The 25,898-nt window shown below is 48.3% G+C and overlaps 1 protein-coding gene across 4 annotated transcripts in view; it reads left to right on the top strand.

The window, feature by feature from the left end:
* The window catches only part of Grik4 (glutamate ionotropic receptor kainate type subunit 4), a 279,827-nt gene that overhangs the window by 132,294 nt on the left and 121,635 nt on the right, over nt 1-25,898 (top strand). For all 4 annotated transcript variants that reach the window (XM_076843680.2, XM_076843682.2, XM_076843681.2 and 1 more), the window contains exons 4-6: nt 1,484-1,649; nt 11,682-11,860; nt 15,959-16,012. In XM_076843680.2, the coding sequence (XP_076699795.1) occupies nt 1,484-1,649; nt 11,682-11,860; nt 15,959-16,012 (399 nt within the window). The remainder of the gene's footprint in view (nt 1-1,483; nt 1,650-11,681; nt 11,861-15,958; nt 16,013-25,898) is intronic.

The raw sequence follows: 25,898 nt of genomic DNA, 5'->3' as shown, positions 1-25,898 counted from the left end.
TGAGTTCTGTGCCCTGCTGAACAAAATATGGTCGTGTTCGCTCTGAAGTTCAGGGCTGACCCTCATTGCATTCAGTAATTTCTCTCTCTCTCTCTCTCTCTCTCTCTCTCTCTCTCTCTCTCGGCCAAATCAAATCTTTATTCTCCTTCCACTCCAGTTTCAGAAGAGTTCTCGTCTCTGGCCAACTTCCCCCCAAAACTTAAAAAGAATAAAGAAGTAGATTTCTTTTCTTTTCTTTTTTTTAATTTTAGGTACCAGGGTTTGAACTCAGGGGCACTCAACCACTGAGCCACATCCCCAGCCCTATTTTGTATTTTATTTAGAGACAGGGTCTCACTGAGTTGCTTAGCAACTCAGTGCTCTTGCTGAGGCAGGCTTTGAACTCGTGATCCTCCTGCCTCAGCCTCCCGGGCTGCTGGGACTAGAGACGTAAGAAGTAGATTCTTATATGGACAATCACAGCTCCCAGACTCCTGGCAGCACAACCTCTGGGCCAGGCAAGACAAAGAAAACTTCTGTACCCATTTCTGAATCATCTAGTCTAGAATCCAACCCAGTCACCGTCAGAAAGTTCTTCTTGCTGTCTACCTTCAACCTTACTGGCTTTAACATTAGGACAAACTCCCCCTCCCCTTCAGCTCTCCCAGCATAGGGTGACAAGGATGATCCTGGCAGAGTAAAATCAAGGTGGATGGCAGCTTATTACATTTTAACTTCCCTGTTACATACCAGGTAGCCCAAGCTGACAATAAAGCAGACACTGCAGGCTGTTAATATCTCTTTCCCAGAAAGAGAGGCAGAAGGCAGGGCAGTGCCTCTCAGAAATGTCAGCAAAAGATGCAGACAGAAGCCGACACTGTCCTAATGAAACCAGAGCAGGTATTTATTCACAGGAATCCATCCCAAGGCTTCTCCATGGTTTCTCTAGATGCCGGGCCTCGGTCCCCACATAGGCACGGGGCCCCTCCTGCCCTGCTGTCGCCCTGGACATTCACCCAGGACGTTGGTTGGGAGCTGGTTTACACACCTGTCGACTGGGCTAAGGGGCTTCTCTCTTGGTCCCTAGGGGAGTGTTCCTCTCTTCTGCCATCTCTGCTCTGCTTTGGTAACAACTACAAATAAAATATTATCAGGGCCAGGATTTCAAGACCCATTTGTCTCTGCCCAGCAGCAGGCCCTTCTGAGGATCAAACCTCTTCTTTTTCCTTCCCAGTTTGGCAGACCCAGCTCCCAGGCTCCCCGTATCTTTACACAGGTCTTTGGCCAAAGGGTTCCTGGTGGGGTCCTGGCAGGGACGCCATCTTGTCTCCCCACCCCCCGCCCTGGCCCCTGTGCTGGGTCCTGTGAGCTCCAACTCCGTTGGTGTGCACACCGGGTCGCGTCCAGGGGCCCTCCCTCCACAGCCTGGTCCGCCCCTCACCCTTCCCTTTTTACTCACTCATTTTGGATGCTCCTTGCTGCCCATTGTTGCTCCTCCTGCCAGGTCCCTCATTTCAAAGTGGCCCCAGAGGAATTTGTCAAGTTCCAGTTCCAGAGATTCACAACCCTGAACCTGCACCCCAGCAACACCGACATCAGCGTGGCGGTAGCTGGGATCCTGAACTTCTTCAACTGCACCACCGCCTGCCTCATCTGTGCCAAAGCAGAATGTAAGTGTCCTCAGGCTGGATCCGCCTCCTACAGGTGGGTCCTGTTGGTCCTCCCCTGGCTCCCTGTGCCCTGGCTCCCCCACCAGGAAGGGAGGTCTCTCTCAGATCCCAGGCTGAATACCAACAGGTTCAGGTGTCCGTCCATGTGTACACCTGCGTGCGTGTTGGTGTGTGTGCGTGTAAGACAGAGAAGGAGCCCGCGGTCCAGGTGTACCCTTTGCCAGGACTCCCTGGGCATGGCCAGAACAGAAAGGAACGAGGTTAGAGGGAGACTGGCCAACTGCCAAACCTTTTTGCATCTGCAAACTCAATTCCCACATTTTCAGCCTCATTGTTAAGGAGATACAAAGAGAGGAGAGAGAGGGAAAATATAAATTGAATGCATTTGTACTTGATGGGTTGAAGAGCTTCTTCCCCTGGAGAGCAGGTTTTGCTGATGGAACAAGGTCCAAGGTCAATTCCTGATAAAGCATTTTTTTTTTCGTAAATGCAGGCTTTGGAAATGCACTTTCTGTGACTCTCAGACAATTTGTGACATAAATTTAGTGTTTATGAGATTTAGCTAATTTAAGCCCACGCCTCCCAGCAAATTGGAGCGTCTGTATGTTTCTGCAGCTGCACCCACATGTGGTCAACAGGTGCTGGGCACTGGCTTGCACTGAGGACCAGTGCTTGAGCCTGGTACCTGTGGCCTGCGGCTTTCTTACCCTGCAGGTCTTCCTGGGCTGCGCTGGTAGAGATGCTCCATCTTGGAGCCTGGCTCCCTTCTTTGCCTTCTCTGAACTGCTCCGAGTTCTCAAGTCTTCCCTGCATCCTGGAATCCCAAGGGCACCCCAAAACAAAAGCCCCCTCCCCACCTATGTCAGCACCCGTGTTGCTGCCCGCCCTGGCACGTGCGTTCATTCATTCATTCGACACGATTCCATCGGGTCTTTACTTCGTGGGACTCAAGAAACAAGTCACTGAGGCCCAACTCTGTGCTTTATATGTACCTTGTCTAATTATTTCAACCACCCAGTGGTCTAGGAGGAGTTGGGATCCCCATCAGAGGAAGCTGAGACCAGAGAGGTGCAGTGACTTGCCCAGGGTCACACGTTTTGAGGAGCAGGGCCACACTCAGATGTCGGTCCTCTTGCTATGTGTCCGGAACTTCTTCCAGAGCTCTGGATGGAGGCAGAGGAGACGTGAGCTGCCATTGGTGGGAGAGGGCACCCAGTAGTTGTGGTCGGTGTCACAGGTGCTATGTGGCTAGTCCAGGAGCCATCCTGAGCACAGGGTGACAGGAGGGGCTTCAGGACCAGGGCAGGGCTTCAAATGGGGCTTGAAGGGTCACGAAGATCTAGGTCAGTGGAGCAGTGAGATGGAGTGTGCCCGACGAGGGGGGCAGGAAGCAGGCCTCCGGAGCTCAGAGGCGCTACTGAAGTGGAAAGAGCCTGCGGAAGGGGCGGGGACCCGTGGCCGGTGGGGGAGCGTGGACTTGGTTCTGCATCAACTGTCGGGACTTCAGGCCTCTCCCCTAGGAATGTCCTCTGGGTAAAGGCCATTCCAATCATGGGCCCACCCTCAAGGAACAATGAGTTTTGGGGTACTAGTTTTGGGGAACCTGAATTAGACCCAAGGATCTGGGGACTCTCGGGCTTGGAAATAGAAAGGTGGTTTCGGGTCTTTTTCAACAAGCAGCTCCTAGGAGGGACCCACGAGATGGGCACATGTAAGAGCAGGCCAGTCCTTCACTTAGTCAATCAACAGGTATTTATTTACTGGCCATATTTTATGTGCCAGGCACCGTGCCAGGCTCTGTGAGAGATAGAAGAACAGCACAGTGTCTTTTCTCAAAGGTGAAGCAGCCTTGTTGGAGATCAGGCAGGACCTTTGCAGACGAAGCAGTTAGGACAGTGAAGGATGGGTCTGAACTCGTAGGGAATGCAGGTGCCCTGGAGACTGGGGTCCATGGAGGGGGCTTGGCAAGAGCTCAGTGAATAGAGACTCCAACCCCTTTGTTTATAAAAGAGGAGACCGAGGGTCAGAGAGTAGCTCGACTTGCCCAGGGTGCCATAACGAGGAAGTGGTCCAGCTGGGATTTGGCCCTGGTTCTCTGGATCATACTCCCATACACCATCACCATTACACCAGTATTTCTTAAACTGGGTTCCCCTGGGGTTCTGTTGACCAGCGCAGTAGCCCCAAGTCACTTGAGACTCTTTAAATTTAAATCTGAATTCATTAAAATTAAATAAGACTAAAAATCCAGTTCCTCATCCTGTCTGGCCACATATCAAGTGCTCACCACCTGTCGTATGTGGCCGCGGCTCTGTACTGAACAGCCCAGGTACAGAACAGTCCCATCACGGCAGAGAGTTTTCCGTACAAGGCCGTGTTGATGATGAGTGCCACAGGGGCGAAGAAGAAAGTCTGGGGAGTCCCCCATTCTGTTTCCGCTTCAGGCAGATCGCAGTGCACATTAGCGGGGACCCTCTGAGATGTCCCGTGGCCAAACCAATTATTTACCTCATTGTCTTCCAAATGGGTTTGCCTACCAGCCCCCGAAAGAATGCTGATGGAAAACTGCACAGGATGCTAGATATTAAGAGGCCGAAGGCAAGGACAAGATTTTCCTTCAGTCTTCTTCAGCGCTGGGCACAATGGCTCACCAACCTGCCAGGAAGTTCTTTCTTTTGTCCAGCCACCATTCCCTCTTACTTTTAGGCTGAGTTCTCTTTCCTCCTCTGCTTCAGCTCTCAGTGGGCTTTAGGAAATGAGTTGCTCGGATATTAAACGTGTACAAGTCACTAAGCATTTGGCTAGATACCCTTGCCTCTGGCCCAGGACTCGTTCCCCTAAAATTACGACCTTGCTTGACATTCAAACAGTTCCTTGTGGAGGACAAATCACTTTCCAGGGGCTCTGACCCTCAGTTGGGGCTGCCTCCTCCACGCAGTGTGTCCCAGGCCTTAATCCCAACAAACAACCCAGAGCAGTGCCTGAGGGCAGGCCCTGCACGGGAGGAGATCTCTCTGGAACAGCTCTCAGGCAGAATGGCTGTCCATGAGGAGGTGAGGCTGTCTGTCCAGGCCCAGGGGAGGCAAGACCACCACCCCGGGCTCAGCAGGCACCGCACACTGCTCTCCTGCTGCTGCTGCTGCTGCTGAGGGTCTCTGTCCCACCCTCCAGGGCCAGGGGAAGGAAGGCGGAACAGAGCCAGAAGTTCAAGGGCAAAGGAGATTAAAAATCTAATCAAAGGACAGGGACTGAGGGGAGTGGGGCTCAGGGCTCTGAAGGAGACTGTCTTCCATCCTCCTTATTAATGCAGGGCCAGGAGATGCTGCAAGCAGAATGAGGAACAGGAATCTAATTCCCTTTTTCAGCCATCAAAATCAGGCGTCGCGGAGATCATTCCGTGGGGAATCTTGCCACTTATCCTCCTGTTTCCCAAAAGTAGATTTTTAATAAGCAGGTTTTAGACCAAGTAGAGATATATTGTGAATCATATTATTTTTTTCTTTAATGAGAAAAAAAATGAGGACATCTGCAAGTCCCCGTTTCTAAGAGGCTGGCGAGGAAGTGAGTGAGTGGCCCGATGTGGCGGTCCTGGGAACCGAGGGGCTGGTGTTTGGGCATCCAGGGACAGCGAGCACTGCTGGGCTCCCCGGAGGGTCCGCTTGGTTGGGCCGCCTGGTGAGACCCTCAGGACGGCCCGGGGCCACAAGTGGGCCACGCTGCGTGGGCCCTCGAAATGGCTGTTCTTCACCTGCGTTTTTTACAAATTGGCTTTGGTGTTTCTAAGTCCTTTTTCTGGCTCTGGGCCCTGTGTCCCCATATCTTGTGCCACTTATTCACTGTCTGTGTGACCTGGGGGCAGTGACTTCACCTCCCCCCCCACCCCCGGCCTCTGCTGTCTCATTTATAAGGCAGGGATCATGGCACCTCCCTCCCAAGGTGGCTGAGGGGACATACGCAGAGTGGCCAACACGGTGTCCACACTGAGGGGAACACTGGCTACACACACGGATTCCTTCACCTGATCCCTTTGAACGAGCCTGGCTGGGACCTGGAGCAAGAGTGAGCCGCCGTTTGGTGCGATTCTCCTTCCATCCCTTGGTTCCCCAAACACGGTCCAAGTTGTGGGAGCAGAAAGATTTGAACTCCAGGAGGTTTCCACTCCCAGGGAGGACTTGTTGCCCAAGAGAAAGAGGCAGGATGGTGGAGTAAAAAGAGCCATCTTTGGAGTCAAACTGAGCTGTGGCACCATTTAGGAGCTGTGTGATGTTGAGCAGGTCACTCCACCTCTCTGAGCCTTCATTTCCTCGGAATAAGGCCGTTGAGGTAATGGGGTACGAAAGTAACTGGGCCCAGAACACAAGCCACATTTAATGACTGTTTTCCATCCTGCAACCTTGGTGGAGGATGGAGCAGTAGGGTATGACCCCCAGGCCCCTGCAGGAGAGTAAGGGTGGCAGTAGTGGGTTTCCCCAGGCCACCCCCAGGAGGCGCTGTGGGAGGCCTTTGGCTCAACGTGAACCCTCACATCTGAACCCGGTGGAGGACAGAATGGGGAGCTGCAGTCCCATGGCAACCCGAGTGGTGGGTCAGGAGCAGGGCCTTGGAGTCAGAAGCCTGGGTGGGATCCCGTCCTGTACCCCAGGTCCTCCAGCTGTGACCTCAGGCCCTGGAGCCCTCCTGCCTCCCGGTGTCTTTCCTCAGGCAGTCATGAAAGTAGAGGAGCCTCGGCCACACTGCAGGGTACCCACAGCGGGGATGCCTGCCACCCCTGCTGGGGACGCTCACCTTGACATCGGGAGGCGAGTTCTTCCACGCCCGTCCTTGCCATCAGAGAAGGGACAGCAGCCCCAGGCGGCCCCCAGCCCCTCTGCCCTCCCTCCGTCCTCCCCTGCCTGCCTGCTCCGGGGCCAAGCTCAGCTGTGAGGCGGGACAAGACAGAGGAGCAGGTGGCGGGGTCAGTGGCATCTGGCAGGTGAATTTGTTCTGTGCCCCTCTCTGCCTTGGACCAGGTCCTGGCCAACTCGCGCCCAGGGGAGCACCGGGTCAGGGCCTCCCACGGTTTAAAAGGACCGTCTCTCCTGGGAACATCGGCGTCTTCCCAGGGCCAAAGCTCTGCATCGAGGGAACCAGGCCGCAGAGATGGAACGAGGCTACTTTATTTCTTTTTAATACAGGGGTCCTCTGTGTCCCCCGCAGACCTGGCACTTGAGCATTTGTGTCCTTGTCCTGAGGTTGTGTCCGATCCTGGCTGTGTCTTCCAGGCTTCCCTGTCCTCCTGCCCCTCCCGGTTTTAGGGAAGCCCCTGCTCCTGTTCCAGAATCCAGCCTTGCTCCCTCCTCCCAGAACAGCTGGCCTGCTGGCTCTCATCGATCCACCCTGCTACTCCTGAGTGAGGCTAATAGGTTCCCCAGGTCCCTCTCCACCTTAGACTTGGCAGGCTGCTGCCGGGCCAGCGGTCTGCCCTGCAGAGAGAAGGTTCGGGGGGAGGTGGAGGGGCTCAAGAGAGCAGATTGGCAAATGCCCTTGGTAAATCCCTTAGTTCCATTAAACAGAGGTGAGGAGAATGACAATTTGCACCGAAACGCCTAATATTCTTAACATAATCAAACCACACTTTCTCCTTGGCAAATTTCTTCCACTGCCTAGAATTTAAAAGTATCCTAGTTGATTCACAGAATTAGGGAGTCTCTGGGCTGGAAAGACATCAACGTTTTTCTAGTTCAACCTTCCATGCACTGACTGAATCCCCTCTACAGCAGTCCTCAAGAGGGGCTGCCCTCTACTTGACTACCTCCCTCCCTGGGGAACTCACTACCTCATGTGTGCCCGAGCAGCTTCACACAGCTCAGACTGAAGGCTCTTCCCTAGGTTGTGCTGTCTCCCTGCAACACCCATCCACTCGGGTTGCTGGCTTTAGTCCTTGAGGCTGCCAAGAACAAGTCTACCTTGTGACTGCTTTCCCGTGCTTCCCAAGGCCAGCAGCCCTTCCTTCAGCTGCTACCCTAGTGACAAGGTGACAGTGCCTGCCAGGTGCTGCTGCTTCCCTGGCCTGTTAGGATGCAGAGTCTCTTTCTTTCCCACAATTCAGTTCGTGCAAGCACTGGGTACCTGTGCCCTGGGGATATTTAGGAATGTTTGAAATGGGATTCCTACCTGTGTTAGCTTTGCATTGCTGCAACAAAACACCCGAGCTAAACAACTTAAAAGGAAAAAAGGTTTATTTTGACTCACAATTTCAGAGGTTTAGGTCCATATCACTTGACCCCATTACTTGTGCTTGTGGTGAGGTGGAACATCATGGCAAGGAACTTGTGACAGAGCACAGCTATTAACCTCATAGGGGCCAGAAGGCAAAGAAAGAAAAAGAAGGGGGCCAGGAACAAACTATATATCCCTCAAGGGCACACCCTCAGTGACTCACTTCCTCCGTCTATGCCCCACAGCCTACAGTGTCCACCCTGTCCCAATAGTCCATTAAGTTAGGAGTCAGTCAATGAATTAGTCCATTGATGAAGTCAGAGCTCTCATGATCCAATTACCTTTTAAAGGCCCCACCTCTGAACACGGCTGCAGTGGGGACCAAGCCTTCAACACAGGAGCTTTTGGGGACATTTAAGATACAAATCACAACACTACATAAAACCATGAAAGAACTCATGTGCATATTTCTCATTACCATTATATATAACCCACAGATACATATAGACACATGTATACAAATACATGATGATTCCAATTATGATTTTTCCACTTGGCCACGGTGCAGTCCCATACTATGCCGTGAGTCATAGCATCGGGTGCCCGAGATCACCAGGGAAAACGGCCTACACTCTAGCATCCTGTGTTGCTCAGCCAGGATGTTCGATAGGTTACCTGCGTTCAGTATGTTTCCAATTTACGATGTTTTCAACTTACAGTGGGTTCATCAACATGACCCATTGTAAACTGAGGATCATGTGCCTGCTATCAAGGGTTGTGTATGGCTTACAACCAAAGCTCCTGTTTCGAGGGTTAGATGATAAATCCTGCAAGAGTTGGGAGAAGGGAGAAGTAGGTGGGATTGGAGAGTGGAGAGAAGTTTTCAGGAAGGAGATGGGGTGACGGGTGTTTGGGGAAAGAATGGGAATCAAGATCCGTTCAGCCCATTCTAGGTGACAGGTGCCCCTGAGGTCCTCCCGATCACCCTGCCAGGTCACATGCTCCTGACGTCACACACAGGGACACAGAGGCACAGAGGAGCGAGGGCGTTGCTCTCTGACCTGCCCAGCCGTGGGAGCTGCAGTCACCTCCCAAAGCTGTGTTCTCTTCTCTGTCCCCGTGCTCTCCAGGTTGGGCTGAGGAACCGCTTGCTGAGGGGTGGGTCAGGGAGGGCTGCACAGCTCCGGAGGACCCACTGCCATTCTCTGCTGCATGTCCCCGCCCTGCCTCTCTGCACACACAGAGGGCTGGGCAGGATTAGGAACCCTGCTGTTTTTGTTTAAAGGGCAGCCAAGGGCCCCAAGGAGGTGTCAGGCAGGGGATTGAGCCGAGTGTCTGGGGTGCTCGCTCCCTGGGAGCTGAGTGTACCTGCCAGTTTTGAAGGGATGAAGGGTCCCTGGGCTGTCTCTGTCAGACATCACCACGCTGAGCATAATCCTGCTCTCAAGCCCCGGCTTCCCTGTCTCGTCCCACTGAATTTCATTGCCCATCTGAAGAATCCCAAGGGTTTTGGCCTCGTCCCCAGCCAGACTCTGAAGATTCTCTGTGCTGCACACAAGGACCTGTGGAGCTGGCCCTCCCGTGTGTCTCCCCAGCAGTGGGGCTGCCATAACCCCAGCACGCACAGGAGACCCTGAGGCCCCAGGAGGCCAGCTCTGTGGCCTCTCCAGGCCTCCTTATTAAAAGTGCCTTTGGGTCAGGTGTTCCGACTTTTGTCCAGGTGAGGGTTTGCTTTTGGCACCATGTTTGAGGAAGCTGTGGTGAACATCGCCATCATCTCACTTGTGGGGCAGAATGAGGCAGCCCCACAGAAAACCAAGGGAACTCAAACCGCCAAAAAAAAATAGGGACGTGATTCACACTTGCTCTTGGTATAGGTGCCATCCTGGACTCTGAGCTCCCAGGGGTGGGGACCTCAGCCACCCATCTCCTCTGCCTTATGTCTGACTTCATGGTGCCTGCCACTTAGGACAGGTCAGTAGTAAGCAGTGGAAATGCACCAGCTACTCTCCCTTCTCTGTGTGGTCCTGCGTCAGAATGGGCGTAAGTAAATACAAGAGAAACGAACTTAAGATGGCCCACTCCTGGCCTGTTCCCTGGTCCTCACCCTCTTATGCCATTTCACAGTTGAAGAATGAAGCCGCGAGGTTAGAAGATGGGGGCTGGTGCTGGGGGACTGCCAGAGGCAGTGCAGTATTGCAGGACTCCGTGGGGGCCCTCTTAGGGGTTGAGAGGAAAGGCCAGTTCCACGTGGTGACTTGTCCAGCAGGGCTACTGAAGCCTCTTTGTAAAGATCTAGCCCTCCCAGGGCTTTTGCCTCCCTGCCCTTTCTCAAAACCAGGGACAGGATGATTAGGGTTTCAGTGTGTTAAAACAAAAAGACCCCAGCCCCCAACAAGTTGTAGCCTCTGTCCCTTCATTCCCAGGCGCACTGTCCCTCACCCCCAGGTACTATGCCTGTTGCTACCTGCTTGATTTGTCCTAGGGGGTGGCCTAGTCTCATGGGAAGAAGGTTGGAGGCACATCAGAAAATGAGAATTCGGGTTCCACCGGTGTCCCTGCATTCATGTAACTTAGACAAGCTGTGCCCTTCCTCTGCAACATGAGGAGGTGGATGGTAGCTTTTTAAATGTCCCCTCCACTATATTATCTTTTGGACCTCAAGATTCAGAAGGGCGCAGGAAAGAGTCTTTAGGTTCTCTATTCAACACATCGCCAAACGGGCCAGCGTAGAAACAGGCAGTTTGGGGACTAGGACTGGCAGGTCATCCACAGCATGTGAGCTGTCCTCCTCTGAACTCCTGGTATCATGATATTTCATGGATTTCTGTGAGGACTTACATGAAATCAGTCATGTAAAAATTTTAGCACATTAGCTGGAACATAAAGGTTCAGTAAATGTTACTCACGTCATTGCTCGGGGAACAAATGCCCACACTTCTCTTTCCACTGGGATTGAGACCACTGCTTTTCTGGACAATAACCCTCTGGCTACACATCTACCCTACCCCTGGACTATCTTTTCAGAGCCGAGGCAGAATTAGCACGCTCTCCTCTCAGCGACATCATTCTGGGCTCTTCTTCCTACCACAGCCCCAAGCAGCCAATAGCTGGGGGTGGAGGGTGGAAGGAGAGTCCTCAGCAAAAGATTCCTTTTTTCCATTTTGTTCTGGGCCCCGATTCTTGCGTGCTGGAGTTAGTTCAAAGCCTCTTCTCTTATGATCATCATAATGCCTGGCTTAATGCAGCCAGGAGGCTCTGAGGAGTTCAAAGGGTTTTGCCAGGCCTCATTTTTTTTTTTTTTTTTTTTTTTTGGTCTGGATCTTGAGGGAACCACTTCTCCACCTCTAAAATGCAAACAGAAGCTTTTCTAGAGCCTGATGTCCCTTCATGCGGTTTCCGGGGTCCTAGTGCTTCACATGCTCCCTAGTTTGGAGTTCACACACCCTGAGGCTCCTGCTGCTGTGATTCACACTTCTCAGATGAGGAAACCGATACCGAGATAACGGACCAGGTGAAAAAGTCCTGGAAGTGGGGAAAGAGACCCTGGCTGGGTGGCCTCTGAACCCAGTTCTCAGCCCCTGGGTACACTGCTTAGAGGAAAGGATGGGGACTCTCACCCCACCTGACATTCCAAGCAGGCCATTCTCCAGGGAGCCAGGAAGGGGACAATGGGAGCTTAGGACATTCTTTTTATTTTAGATGGGACAACAGAGGCCCAGAGAGGCCAAGAAACCTTAGCACTAGCCACAGCCCTACTTCCTGTGTGTGCCCAAGCCTCTGTTGGGGCAGGTCTGCAGAGCCTCAGGGACTTCCTCCTCTCTCCCTCTCCAGGCCTTTTAAACCTAGAGAAGCTGCTCCGGCAATTCCTCATCTCCAAGGACACACTCTCGGTCCGGATGCTGGATGACACCAGGGACCCCACCCCGCTCCTCAAGGAGATCCGGGACGACAAGACCGCCACCATCATCATCCATGCCAATGCCTCCATGTCCCACACCATCCTCCTGAAGGTGGGAGCCGGGCTGGGTGGCTGGTGGGCATCCTTCTGTCTCCTCCCTCCTTCCCTCCAGCATCCCTGCTCCCTGGCTGTTCTTCAGCCCTGGGCTGGATTGAACCCTGACCAACCTCCCTGTGCTTCTCTTTGAATAGATGGTTCCTAAAAGTTGAAAGGAGAAAACAGGGTGATGGGTGATGCCCTAAGAAATATCTAATACCTGGTGAGGCGGGGCAGCAACCTTCTAAAAGACCAGCCAATGCTAGACCCGCCCGGGCCCAGGGGAGAGGTCAGGGTTCCTGGGGGGATCAGGAGTGGGGGTGGTGCACTTGGGGGAACTCCAACAGACGGCATAGAAACAGCTCCACATTTTGACGAGCAGGACCGTCACACCCCAGTGTGTGTTGCCCTGTCTTTAATCCTGACACCGCGTTCGTTCAACAGTTTACAAAGCACTCCTGTGTAATTTCCCAGTGATGAGGCAGGTGTGTGGTGCTCATCCTATAGCTGACGAAACAGAGGCTCTGAAGTCGAGCAGATTTGTCTGCTGCCAGGCCTGGGAGGGGCAGAGCCAGACTGCTTGGTCTCCTGCCTGCAAGGCAGGAAGTTTCCCCGATGCTCCCCAAGACAGGGGGCAGCTACCTGGCCCTGAGTCAGAGCATACGCCCCTGGGAACTAGAACGCATGAGGCAGGCCAGCCCAAGAAAGCGAGAACTCAGGTGGCTGAGGGCCATGGTGGACATGCTGGGCACCATTGGGCAGCCAGGGAGTCAGCTGTCACCAGTTCCTGGGCTGGTGGTTGGGGTGGACCTACTACCTCAGAGAGAGCAGCCTGCTTCTAGGCCGGCAGGCCATCTCTTCCCTGGCTCATCAGCAGCTCCCCCAACCTCTCAGGCATACTGGCCCCTTCTAATGCCATTTTAATTGCACATTTAAACACAACCTGCCATCTTCCACTGGGGGAGCCAGGCTCCTCGTTAACCTCTGCCAAGCTGTGAGGACCTGGTGGACACTCAGATGATTGTCTCTTCCTCTCCCTCCCTCCTTCGCTCTTGTCCTCCCCTCCATGGCTAGTTTTTGTCTGAGACTTAATAAGAGATTTGAATGAGTGTTCCCAGTACTGAGGGCTGTCCCTTCAGCCCGTTGCTATAGTAATTTTCCACAGCACCAAACCACGTCTGTCCGTGGGTATATACCCAACGCACACTCACACACACAGACACGCTCTCCGACACATCATTTCTCTCTTTATCTCTTTCTTCTCTCATGTCTGGACCTATCATCAATGAAGTCATTAAGGATGGAAGCTCTTCCCCAGGTCCCAGGAGATGAGAGACACAGGGTGAGGGGTCTTTCTCAGGGAAGGTAGGAGGTTCCGCTTAGTAGTTCAGTGTCCACCAGCCCCCATGTGGAGAGTGTGCCTGGACAGCCCTCAGGTGGGAGCCTTAGAGGGCAGACCCCTGCCCAGGAATGTTCTGTGGCTCCTAACATACGAAGTTGGGCTCCCCTATCCAATACTGTATGACTAGTTCATGGTTGACATTTTGGAAAGTACAGAAAGCACATAGAAGAAAATACAAATCATTCATAATCCCATCCCTGGAGTTAACCATTCCTAAATTTTGATGTCTCTTCTTTCTGTTTCAGTCACATTCCCCGCCAGATTATTGCACAAACATTTTTTTCTGTAAATTGCTTTTTAAAAAACTTAATTATGAGCTATGTATTTTGCCCATGTTGTAAAATATATTTCTACCAATATTTTAATGGCTGTGCCATTTCCTATCATATAGACGTCTCGTAATTTATTTAACCATCCCCGTATTGTTGGAGAGATGGGTTGTTTCCAGTCTTTTGCTATAATAAATAGTTCTGGGATGCACATCTTTGTACATAAATCTTGATGCAGTTCATGACTATTTCCTCTGTGTAAATTTCTAGAAGAGGAACACTGAATTAAGGTGTGCATGTTTTTAAGGACATTGAGATGATTTGCCAGATTGCCTGTTGGAAATCTGTTAACAGTTTACACTTACATCAGCAGCATGTAGGTATCTTATTGCACCTTGCCAATACTAGAAATTGTCATTACAAATGTTTTGTGGGTTGTCTTTTTGTTTTTGTTTTTAGGGTTTTTATTTGGTTGGGATTTTTAATTTTGCTTTTGTGGTCATGATTTCAAAGAAAATTCTGCCTGTAGTGACCTCATTAGCAAACAGCTCTGCTGGTGCCTGTGGCCATCTTTCCTGATCCCCCTTGACCTAAGCTTCTGTGTCTTTGCAGCCAAACTGATCAATGAGCAGTGAGTTTCAGTAAAGCCTCTTCTCTTTGTTCCTATTGGACATCCTGCTGGTCCCAGGCAGGCCAGCCTGGCCTCCCTCTGCCCTGGGGTTCTCTGTTTCTCCCTCCAGGGGGCATCCATAGAGCCTTCATGGGCCTCAAGGAAGATGGACTTGGTGTGGGAAATGGGGTGTGCAGAGTGCACACGTGGCCTCTGGGAGCCCCAGAGTGCGCCCGGGAGCCTGGCCTCAGCTCTTGGCTGTCTCTTGATATCAGGAGGATTTGCAGAGTAATCCCCTACTTTATTGAGCAGCTGTTCCAGCAACAAGCTCTATGTTTACCCAGAAATCAGGTCTTAAAAACCAAGGATCTCTTGTCTTTTATCTCTAGGATAGCAGATTATACAAAATGAATTTTAGCCATCCGACCCCTTGTAGATCCCCACACAGCCCGTTCCTGCAAGCAGTGGGCTCAGGTGGGACAGGTCAGGCCATCCTCTCCAAGGCAGAGGACATGTAGCTTTGCTTGGAGGGAGAAGGAACCTCACCATGAAAGCCTTGAGCTCCACTGAGCCCCCAAGTGATCCTGCCCTTGTCACTAAGCCCTGCTGCACTTTAGCTTCCCATTGTGATATGGTGACATAATCCTTAGCCAGTTCCTCCAGGAGCCTGAGCAGGTTCCCGTAAGAATGCTCATAAAGTTTTTGGAGGTCCTTGAGAGATAAACACCACGTACGAGGAAAGTGCAATCCTCCCTGGTCTTATTTCTCCCCCATCCACCTCAACAGTCATGACAAGAACTGTCTCCCAGTGGCCCCGGGCTGCAGGATATATTATGAAAATCTAACCAACTATCGGAGGGATGAGGGCCCTGGAGAGAGCCAGGCTCATTATTTACCTGATCTACTTGTCAGTTTCTGTAGCACCTGTCACCCTCAAAGCCGGGCACACTGACAGAGAAGGTTGGCTAAGGGGTATTTCTGATGGGTACAGAGATCAGACAAAAGGGAGACTGTTCTGAAGTTGCAGTTCCACTGTGAATGAGTCTGCCCGTGTGCTGTGATCAAGGGCAACTGGTTCCTTACTATTAATAAAGGACCAAAGTGGGCAGATGATTTGCTTGTTTCCTAGGTTATTATAGACTCAGAATACTCTTAATGAGTTTCACCTGCATTCTGATGGGGGCGAGGTTCATTTTCACAGTCTCTCTTACCTACGCCATGGCCCTAAAAGATTGGGTGTACAGTTCCATCCATAACATTGTCCTCAAAGGGGAGTAGAGTTTGGTTAAAAGCACTGAAGTTAGGCTGCCTCGCTTAATTTCATCTGTTCCGTGTATGAGACTCTTGTATAAGTTATTTAGCTTGTTTTCCTCTGTTATGAAATGAGGGTAGAGGATGTGATCATGCCTCCCCACCATGATTGACCCCTATAGAATAGTTTGTAGAGCCTGGTATCTAATGGGTAAATGTTAGCCATTGTTATCATTAATATTTGTGGAGAAAATTATTCTAGTCTGTTTTATTATTTGCTTCACTCTATGTAAAGCCACTTTGGTCCCCACAATATCCCCTTAAATCCATGGGAGTGTACACCAGCTACTGTGGGTGTCATGGTGGGGTCGGGGGATGGAGGCGGGGAGACCTTTAGAGGCAGTGTTTCTGTGTTCCATCATCCAAGATTCAGGGTAACATAAGAACCTGTCAAGAGATCCCACTTTGCCTGGTGCTGCAGGGTGGTGGCCAGACAAAGCACAGGTCCTCGATGCCCTCTCTGCTCATTTGCTTCCAGTGAGTCTTGTGTTCTTCTCTAATCTCCTTCTCTTTACTTTGCAGGCAGCTGAACTAGGGATGGTGTCAGCCTATTACACATACATCTTCACTAATCTGGTAAGAAGTTTCCACAGCTCACCTCTTTAGTATAGAGAATTGTCAGTGGTCGGGGTTAGTGGGTCCTGATGGGACCTCGGAAATGGGGAGTAAGTGGAGAAATTAAGGCAGAGGAGCAGAAGACAACCAGAGCCAAGGCATCTTGGAAACATGGGAGTCTGAGAGCCCAGTGGGATTCTCATTCTAATGATTCTTAGCCTCAGAAAAATGGAAATTTGGGGACTTTAATGTCTCCATTTGAATGCCTCTAGCTACTTAGCACTGATTCCTTAGGCTGTATCATGATGGATGGGCCTTGCTGGTAGGTCCGGTTACTGACCTGCAGTCCAGTCTCTACATCACCAGCTCCCCATGATAACTCAGAAGTAGAACACCAGGGTGCAGAAAGTATACATGTCTTATAGTGGTTTAATTGGATGGACTTCTATCTTAGCCAAATCCCCTTATTTTGCAGATGAGAAAGCTGAGATCTGTAGAAATTTTACTGAGTCAAGGTTTAAGTACTGGCTTTCCCAAATGCCTACCATGTGCCCTTCAACAAAACACTAAGCTTTGGTGTCTTTATCTACAAAATGGAAGTATGAACAGCAACATCATTGAGCTGTTATAATTTTGAAACCAGAGGATTTAAGGCAAATATCAATTAGTTGAAAGAGCCCTGCTAAGTTAGAGAGCAGAATTCAACCTCACAGCTTGGTATTTTTGACTTTAAAAAGAATAAGCTTACTGAGAAGCAAAGACTTTCTTGCTGAAAGTGTGCAAGAGGGTAATTTAGGAGATGGTGCAGTCTCCTTCCCTGGACATAGGGACTAGATCTCCCTGTGGTGTTTAGGAGCCGCCTACCTATGGAGACGGGCGTGGACTCTGAGATCCTTGTTCTTTCCTAGCTCTAGGTGTCCATGAGCAGCCCTTTCTTGGGCTTCTGTGGACTATTAACCTTGAAGCATACAACAGGCCTTTGCTCTCAGAGTTGAAAGAGATCTTAGAGGTTTGCCAGAGAGTCATTCCCCTTTGCTTGAACTCGAGTTTAAATGGCTGGTTCAACACCGTCTCAAAACTGCCTGTGCTATGGTTGGAATTGTTGATCGAAGAAGACCACGCTTGTTATATGTTCATGGCACAACGAACTTTCTCCAAGGAGCACACCTGTGTAAGCAGCTCTTGCATCCAGAAATAGAACCTCACTAGCACCCTGAGGCCTACTCTCACGCCCCCCAAACGTAAAACAGCACGAAGGGCTTGTTTGCCACTTTTTTATTTTTTTCCTAACACTGCTGCTGTAAATCAGAGCATTAACATGTAAAAGGGGAGACAAGGATTAGGCTATTCCCAGAGCAATGCAAAAGCATTTGCTTCAAGTAAAGAGACCTCTGGGGCAGCCTGGGCAAGTTGGCAGAAGAGTAAAGAGAGATTAAAGTACAGTTGGTTCCATTTGGGGAGCCTGGGAGATGGAGAGGAGGAGGGACAAAAGGCAGGCCAGGGTCTGCAGCGCTGTGCCAGCCTGCCAGGGCGACTCTCTCCCAGCACCAGGCAGCTACAGCAGAGGAGGAGAAAGGCTGCAGCCAGGAGTCACTGGGTCGCTTGGCAGCGGGAGGGAAGGAGGCCAGTGGTTTGGAGGGGAATCAGAAATCAGATGGCGCTGGGTACAGTGGCACACTCCTGTAATCCCAGTGGCTCCAGAGGCTGAGGCAGGAGTTCACAGCCAGCCTCAGCAATGGCAAGGTGCAACTCAGTGAGGCCATGTGTTTAAATAAAATACAAAATGGGCTGGGATGTGGTTCAGTAGTCAAGGTCCCCCTGAGTTCAATCCTGAGGAAGGAAGAAAGGAAGGAAGGGAGGGAGGGAGGGAGGGAGGGAGGGAGGGAGGGAGGAGATGGAGAAGCCCAACTTATATTTTTAAGAAGATGTCACTCTACCTGTCCTGACATGGTGGGGACGTTGGCATGTTATCTAGTAGAAGAAGCACTAGCCTGTGACCTCAGGGGACTCAGGGTCATGTCCCCACTCTGTCCTGTTCTTTCTGAAAGAGTCAACTCTGCCCTCAGAGCCCCAGTTTTCACATTTTTTAAATGGGTATAACAACCTTACGAGGTTGTTGTGAGGATTAACTGGAATTCTGTAAGTAAAAACGCGCATAAATCATAAAGTACTGTATGCTCTGAAGTGCTGTGTTTTTCAACATAGCACTATAATACTTTCAGTTTTCAAAGGACTTTCTTCCTTTTCAGGTGGGCGTGGAGCAGAGAAGCTCCGAGGGATGCCTCAGTCTGAGAGCTCTTTGAACTTGGAATTAACAGGAATTTCATAGTTTGTGAGTTTGCAAGGGAGAAAAACCAGAGAATTAATTATATGAGTGATACTGGTTGAATAATAGTCAAGAAAAATAGAAACAGAAGTATTGCATCAAATCAGTGAGAAAATATTCTAAAAGCTCCTCATTAGTGCCTTGGTTTTCTGGAAGAGTCAGGGTGGTAGCAAGACTGAAACACTGTTTTGAGCTAGAGAAGGAGGCACTTTATAGAGGGTAATGAGTTAGTTATCTTTTGCATTTATCCAGCTCCATCTCTCAAACACAGATGCCGCCGGAGCCTTGGTTTTTATGTATTTCTTCTCTGCATTCCTTAGGGATCCCCATCATGACCCATCTCTCTGAATTCTGCCACATTGATGCAGTGGGTTCTCAGAATAGTTTTTTTTGAGAACTAGAAGAGGCATAGATCTCAGCTTTAGGTAGATTAGACTTAAAATTCTAGTTTGAATAGATGTTGGCCACGTGATCCTGTGTGAGTTATTTAACCTCTCTGAGTCTTTGTGACATCTTCTGTAAATGGGCACTAATAGTACCTTCTTTGGGAAATAATATACATGCAGCAATTGGTTCTCATATGAATTTAGTAAAGGGGGATTATTTTTTAAAGTCCTAGTTTTGCTTCTCATCAGCTAAAAGAAATGGAAGATACATATTTTGCATGTAATGGCCTGTAAAAATGACTCCTAAATTGCTGTTTTATTTATTTCCAGAGAATGAATAGATGTAGGTAGTTTGGTTATTGTGCATGACTGAACCCACCATTGCAGGGCTTATTTGTGTCAGTAATTACTGAGTAATTGACCAAGTTCCCATACCTGAGTTCTCATGCAGGCATTAAGAGAGCTGATTGATTTAGGGCATCTGTAATGAATGCATTGGGTTGTCTTCTCTGGATTCCATCAGTTGATTAGCCATTACAGGAGTTGGAACAAAATGATCCATCATGAATCAGACTTGCAAACCGTCAGTTCATTGGCCCCCACAGAAGAACTGTCTTTTCCTCTCTCAGGGTCTAGGCAGCAGGGAGAATAAGTGTGCCAGCCCTGGGCCTTGGTTGACAGAGAAGACAAATGTGACAAGAGGAACTGAGTCAGAGGGAGTTGAGGCTACTGGAGGGTTCCCAGTTCTCACTACTGAGCCGGGGATAAGCTGGATGAATCCAGGGAAGAGCCAAGTCTGTGGGTCAGGAGAAGTCCAGCTCAGTAGCACTGTGATGGTGAGGGGGGGAGAACCACATGCAGGAACAGATGCTGCCCAGAACAGAGGAGGTGACTGAAGTGTGAAGATGTTCAAGCCCCCAGACATACGAACGGTGGACAGAGGTCCAGGTCTTTTATTTGCATTATCTACTTCAAGGTGGGATTTGGGGGGAGTTGGTGCTGGTGTGAAAGGTTTGATCAGTGAAGCACCTTCCTGCCCCGGTTCCAGGTGCTAAATGGTCAGGACTCATTCCCAGCACAGCATGTCCCTGATTAGTAGGTGAGAATGGCAACTGGTTGAGGCCAGAGCCCAGGAGCAGAGGGTCAGCTTATGAGGTCCAAGTCACAGAACTTGAAAGGCAAATTGAAAGCCAGATGTGCTCTTGGCCAGAGGTCAGGCCTTTGGAGAGGAACTAGGAGGAAGCAAAGCCCGGCTGGCAGACCAAAGTAAAAGGACAAGAGTTTAGGCCCAAGTGAGACTGGACCAAATAGGGAACCAAGCAAAGCAGCCGAATTACTGCTCAAAGTCACATGTGCAACCCTGAGAACTGGTTCCTGCCCTCATCCAGATATCAATCAGCTCTTCCCTCCTTTCATCCCTCCTTGTCTCCCTCCTTCCCTCTCTCCTCAAAATTGTCATTTTAACCATTTCTGAGTTTACATTTCCATGGCATTAATACAACTATTACCACTATTTATTTCTAAATATGTTTTTCTTTGTTTGTTTCTTTCTTTGGCTCTAGGGATTGCACTCCCAGGTGCTTAACCACTGAGTCACACTCCCAGCTCTTTTTATTTTTTATTTTGAGACAGGGTCTCCCTAAGTTGCATAGAGCCTCACTATGTTGCTGGGGCTGGCTTTGAACTTCTGATCCTCCTGCCTCAGCCTCCCAAGCTGCTGGAATTAGAGGCGTGTCCACCACTCCTGGCTACTTCTAGAATTTTTTTCCTCGACCTTAAGAAACTCTGTCTATTAAGAAATAGCTTTCCACGCCCTCTTCTCTAGCCCCTGTCAAACTCTGTTTTGTTTTTTGTTTTTTTTTTCCCTTTTCTCTGGAGTTTGCCTATCCTGGGCCCCCTTTATAAGTGGAGTTATAGGATATTTCTCCTTTTGTGTTTCATTTATTTCACTTATCATATTTTCTAGGTTCTTCTCTGTCATAGAATGTATCAAAATTTCATTCCACTTTAAAAAAAAATTTTTTAGTTGTTGATGGACCTTTATTTTATTCATTTATTCATATGCAGTGCTGTGGATCGAACCCAGGGTCTCACACATGAGAGGCAAGCGCTCTACCACTGAGCCACAACCCCAGACCTCATTCCATTTTTAAAAGACATTTTTATTGTGATAAAAAATATATATATAGCAAAATTTACTATTTTAACCAGTTTTTTTTTTTTAGTATTCCTTTCAGTGACATGAAGTATGTTTACGTTTCTATGCGACCATCAATTCCAACCATCTCCAGAACAGCTTTTATCTTCCCAGACTGGAACTCTCTGTACCTATTAGACAGGTTCTCCCCAGTTCCTCCTCCTCCCGGCTGCTGGAAACCACCATTCCACTCTCTATCTCTATGAATTTGACCAGGCATTTCTTATAAATGGAATTATACACTATTTAGCCTCTTGTGTCTGCTCATTTTACTTACAATATTGTCTTTGAGGTTGATCCATGTGTCAAAATTTTCTGCCTTCTTAAAGGTGAATAAGATATCATTGAGTATATAGACCATACTCTGTTTATTTATTAATCCATGGCTAGACACTTGGGTTGCTTCCTCCTTTTGATTATTGCGAAGAATAAATTGGCCTCTCAATTTGCTATGAACATAGATGTACAAATGTCTGTTCAAGTTCCTGCTTTAAACCCCTACAGGTATATGCCTAGGAGGGGAATGGCTGGATCACAGAGTCATAATATGTTTAATTTATTGAGTAACCAACAAACTGGTATCTAAAATGACTGCACCATTTTTCATTCCCACCAGAAATGTACAAGGTTTGGGTTTCACTGCAACTTTTTCAATACTTGCTACTTTTCACTTTTTAAATAATAGCCATCCCAAGGGGTGTGATATGGTCGGGTATGTTTCTTGTTTCTATTTGGAGTTTGCAAGAAGCAATACCACCTGGCTGTGGTTGAGGAAGGAGCTGATGTATAAAACCCCAGTCCTCACAGTCATTCACAACTGGTGAAAATCGTTTAGGAGCTCAGGATTCTCATGGCCCTGAGGTTCCTGGGCTTCAGTTTCCTCAGAGTTAAGTTGGGAATAATAATAATAATATCCATCTTTTAAAAACCTTGTTAAGAATTAAAAATTAATTATTGATAACACTGTTTGTGTCTGTCAGGTAATTCTAGCTGCTATGATTGATCCACCCCAAATCTCCAAGCTTCCCCACAATGGAGGTACAGCCACCTCTCCATGTCTGTGAGGGACTGGTTCCAGAACCCCTCACAGATGACACTACAGATAGAAAATGCATGGTATTTACTCCCCTGTAATTTAAATCATCTTCTAGATTATAATTCTTAATATAACATAAATGCAGCATACTCACTGCATCATTTAGAGAATAGTGACAAGCAAAAAGTTAGTACAGACCCAACTTTGGTGGCACACGCCTCTAATCCCAGCAAGTCAGGAGACTGAGGCAGGAGGATCTCGAGTTCAAAGCTAGCTAGCGTTAGCAGATTAGCGAGGTACTTAGCAACTCAGTGAGACCCTGTCTCTAAATAAAATATAAAAAAGGGCTGGGGATGTGACTCAGTGGTCAATCAAGCACCCCAGAGTTTAATCCCTGATAAAAAAAAAAACCCAAAAACCCCAAACCAAAAAAAACTATTTATTGGGGCTGGGGTCATAGTTCAGTAGTAGAGCACTTGCCTAGAATGTGTGAGGCACTGGGTCTAATTCTCCGCACCACAAATTAATTAATTAATTAATTAATTAAAGGTCCATTAACAACTCAAAAATATTTTTAATTAAATAATTAAAGGTCCATTAACAACTCAAAAATATTTTAAAATGTATTTATTCATTTATTTTAGTGCATTATGATGATGGAGCTCATTTTGACATGTTCATAAATGCATATAATGTACTTTTCTCCATTTCAATGCCAATTACAGCTCCCTTCTCTACCCTCTTTCTGATCCCCTCCCTCTGCCCTATTGGTCTTCCTTTGATTGGTTGATTGATTGATTGATTGATGCATTATAGTTACATAAGATTGTAATGCATTGTGCTCTATTCTCGGTATAATTTGGTCCTTCCCCTGTTCCCTCTTCCTAAGTCTCACATCTCTACTCTACCTTCTATTAAAAATAAATTCCCACTTTCATTCCTTTTTTTTCTCCTTAGCTTCCACATCTGAGAGAAAACATTTAACCCTTGAATTTCCAAATCTGACTTATGTTCTCCATTTCCATCCATTTACCAGCAAAGGACTTAATTTCATTCTTTTCATGGCTGAGTAGAACTCCATTGTGTATATATTCCACATTTTCTTTATTCATTCATCTATTGATGAAAACCTAGGTTGGTTCCATAATTTGTCTATTATGGATTGTGCTGCTCTAAACATGGGTATTCATGTAATATGGTATTCACTATAATATGCTGACTTTAGTTCTTTTGGATAAATACCAAGGACTGGGATAGCTGAATCCTATGGTGGTTCTATTCCTAGTCTTTTGAGAAATCTCCTACTGCCTTCCAAAGTGTTTGTACTAATTTGCATTCCCACCAACAATCGATAAGTGTACCTCTTCCCCTACATGCTCACCAGCAATTATTGATATTTGTATTTTTGAAGATTGCCATTCTAACTGGGTGAGATGAAGTCTCAGTGTAGTTTTGGTCTGCATCTCCCTGATTGCTGAAGATGTTAAAGCTTTTTTCATATATTTGTTGGCCATTTGTATTTCTTCATTTGAGAAATGTCTCTTTTGGATCTTTTTGCCCATTTATTGAGTGGATTATTCTTTTTTTTTTTTTTCTTGGTGTTAAGTTTTTGAGTTCTGATTTTCTCACACTCTGTGGGCTCCCTCTTCACACTTTTGTTTCCTTTGCTGAGCCGAAGGCTTTAAATGTAATGCAATTCCACCGATTGATTCTTGGTTTCTTTCTTTGTGTAGGGGGTACTAGGATTGAACTCAGGGGCGCTCGACCACTGAGCCACATCCCCAGCCCTTTTTTGTATTTTTATTTAGAGACAGGGTCTCGCTGAGTTGCTTAGCTCCTCGCCTTTGCTGAGGCTGGCTTTGAACTCGCCATCCTCCTGCATCAGCCTCTGGAGCCACTGGGATTACAGGCCTGTGCCACCGCACCTGGCTTGGTTTTATTTCTTGAGTTTTAGAAGTCTTATTAAGACAGTCGGTCAGTGCCTGTGCCAAAGTGTTGAAGTGTGGCCCCTGTGTTTTCTTCTAGTAGTTTCACTGCTTCTGGTCTAATTCCTAGGTCTTTGATCCACTTTGAGTTGATTTTTGTGCAGGGTGAGAGGTAGGGATTTAGTTTCATTCTTCTACATATTAATATCCATTTTTCTCCCAGGATAATTTGTTTAAAAGGCTCTCTTTTCTCCAATGTATGCTTTTGGCACCTTTGTTAAGGATTGGCTGACTATATTTATGTCGATTTATCTCTTTTTAGTTTCATATTTCCCCAAATATTTTCAATCTACAGTTGGTTGAATCCATGGGTGTGGAACCCACAGATAATGAGGACCAACTCAGTATTTATTACTTTAACTGGAGTCCCAGAAATGTGTTCTTGATAACTGGGTAGACTTCCCTAAGGTCTTTCAGGGGCCTAGGCATCTTCTAGCTTGTACATGTGTCCTCTTAGAAACCAGGGGTGGGAAAAAACATGGAGGATCCCACACAGGAGGGTTTATGGATCAGGTCTGGAAGTGGTACATATTTCTCACAATTCTATTGGCTAGAATACATTATATGGTAACACCTACCTGCAAGTGCAACTGGGAAATGTAGTCTAACTGTGTGCCCAGGGAAAAGAGGAAATGAGCTTGGTGATTGAGAAGCAATCTCTGTATGATGATCATCAGTCATCATCACACATCTTTTCCATGTATGCTAGAAAAGCAGTTGGCATGGTAGGCCCTGGCTTGCCTGTTTAGAGGATCCTATGAATGGAGATTAGCACTTAATTTAAAGGGTGTCAGCTCCCTTATAACCAAAAGAGTCTGTGCCCAGAGTGCTCTCTCTGGGTGGATGCACAGGATAGTTACAGATGCTCTGAGCTCCTTCTGCTCTGTAGTCTGGAAGGAAGCCTCTGTCCTCCAGTTGGCCTCTGGGTTTGTCTGGGGGAATTTTTGTTCCATAAGATTGATGGAAGTTTGAATAGAGAACATGAAGAGTTAAGGGCCTTTGGTCACAGCCCTGTCTGCTACTGAGACAGCAAAGGCAGCTGATGTTTTCTGAAGAGGTGAAGAAGGAAGCGAGGAAGCTCGATTTGAGCTAATAAATCTGGAGGGATTACCTAGCGACTAATGAACCCAGGGAGAGTTGCAATCACTGCCTAATAGAAAAGATAAAATCACCCTAATCTATTGTCAGAGAGTGCTGATGGGCTCTGTGCCGTAGGAGGGAGCTGTCTCCTCGACAGGGAGATGTGCAGAGATTTAAGGGTAAAGATCAACAGTCATGGGACATCAGTGAAAAGTGGGACATAACTGGGCCTTGGAAGCAGGAAACTTGGGATCCCGGGGGCCACTGTCTCCTTCTGGCCGTACTAGCAGCATGGGGAGCTGCCTGCTGTTAACACAAGAACCCCCAGTTCCTGGCACACCCCCACACTGGAGAGCAGGCTGCCATTTGTGAGGTATATATAGAGATAGTGGCATCTCTGAGTTTTCTCTGGAGGAACTGAGAGGGAAGGTGCAGAGCACTGACTGCCCTATTGGAAGGCAGGGGAAAGGGTCACTCTATCAGGAGGCCTTGTCACGGGGACCAAAGCACTGGACTGGCAGTGAAGTCACTGTGGCTTAAAGGTCCAGCCCTGACACTAATGCTGGGTAACACAGTAATTGCAACAGTTGATATTTATTGAACAACTTTTTTATGCGAAACTCCATAATAAGTGCTTCATAGTTATTTTCTCATTTCAGCCTCATGCCAACTCTAGCAAAGGGCACCATTTATTCCCATTTTAGAGATGAGCAGGCTGGGGTTTTGAAGGCCTTCCTGTCTTGCTCAGGGTAGTGGATCCAGATCATGAACCAGGCAGATAGCTCTAACCATGCCATTCTACTGCCTTCAACTATGCAAACATTTCTCCTTGCTGGGCTTCAGTTTTTCATCTGTAAATTCTGAGGTTGCATTAGGTGATGTCTGTGGGTCTTTCCA

Source organism: Callospermophilus lateralis, chromosome 2 (genome assembly GCF_048772815.1).
Source record: "Callospermophilus lateralis isolate mCalLat2 chromosome 2, mCalLat2.hap1, whole genome shotgun sequence".
Classification (NCBI taxonomy): domain Eukaryota; kingdom Metazoa; phylum Chordata; class Mammalia; order Rodentia; family Sciuridae; genus Callospermophilus; species Callospermophilus lateralis.
The sequence above is the reverse complement of the archived record's forward strand: the minus strand, read 5'-3'. Positions and strand labels throughout refer to the sequence as shown.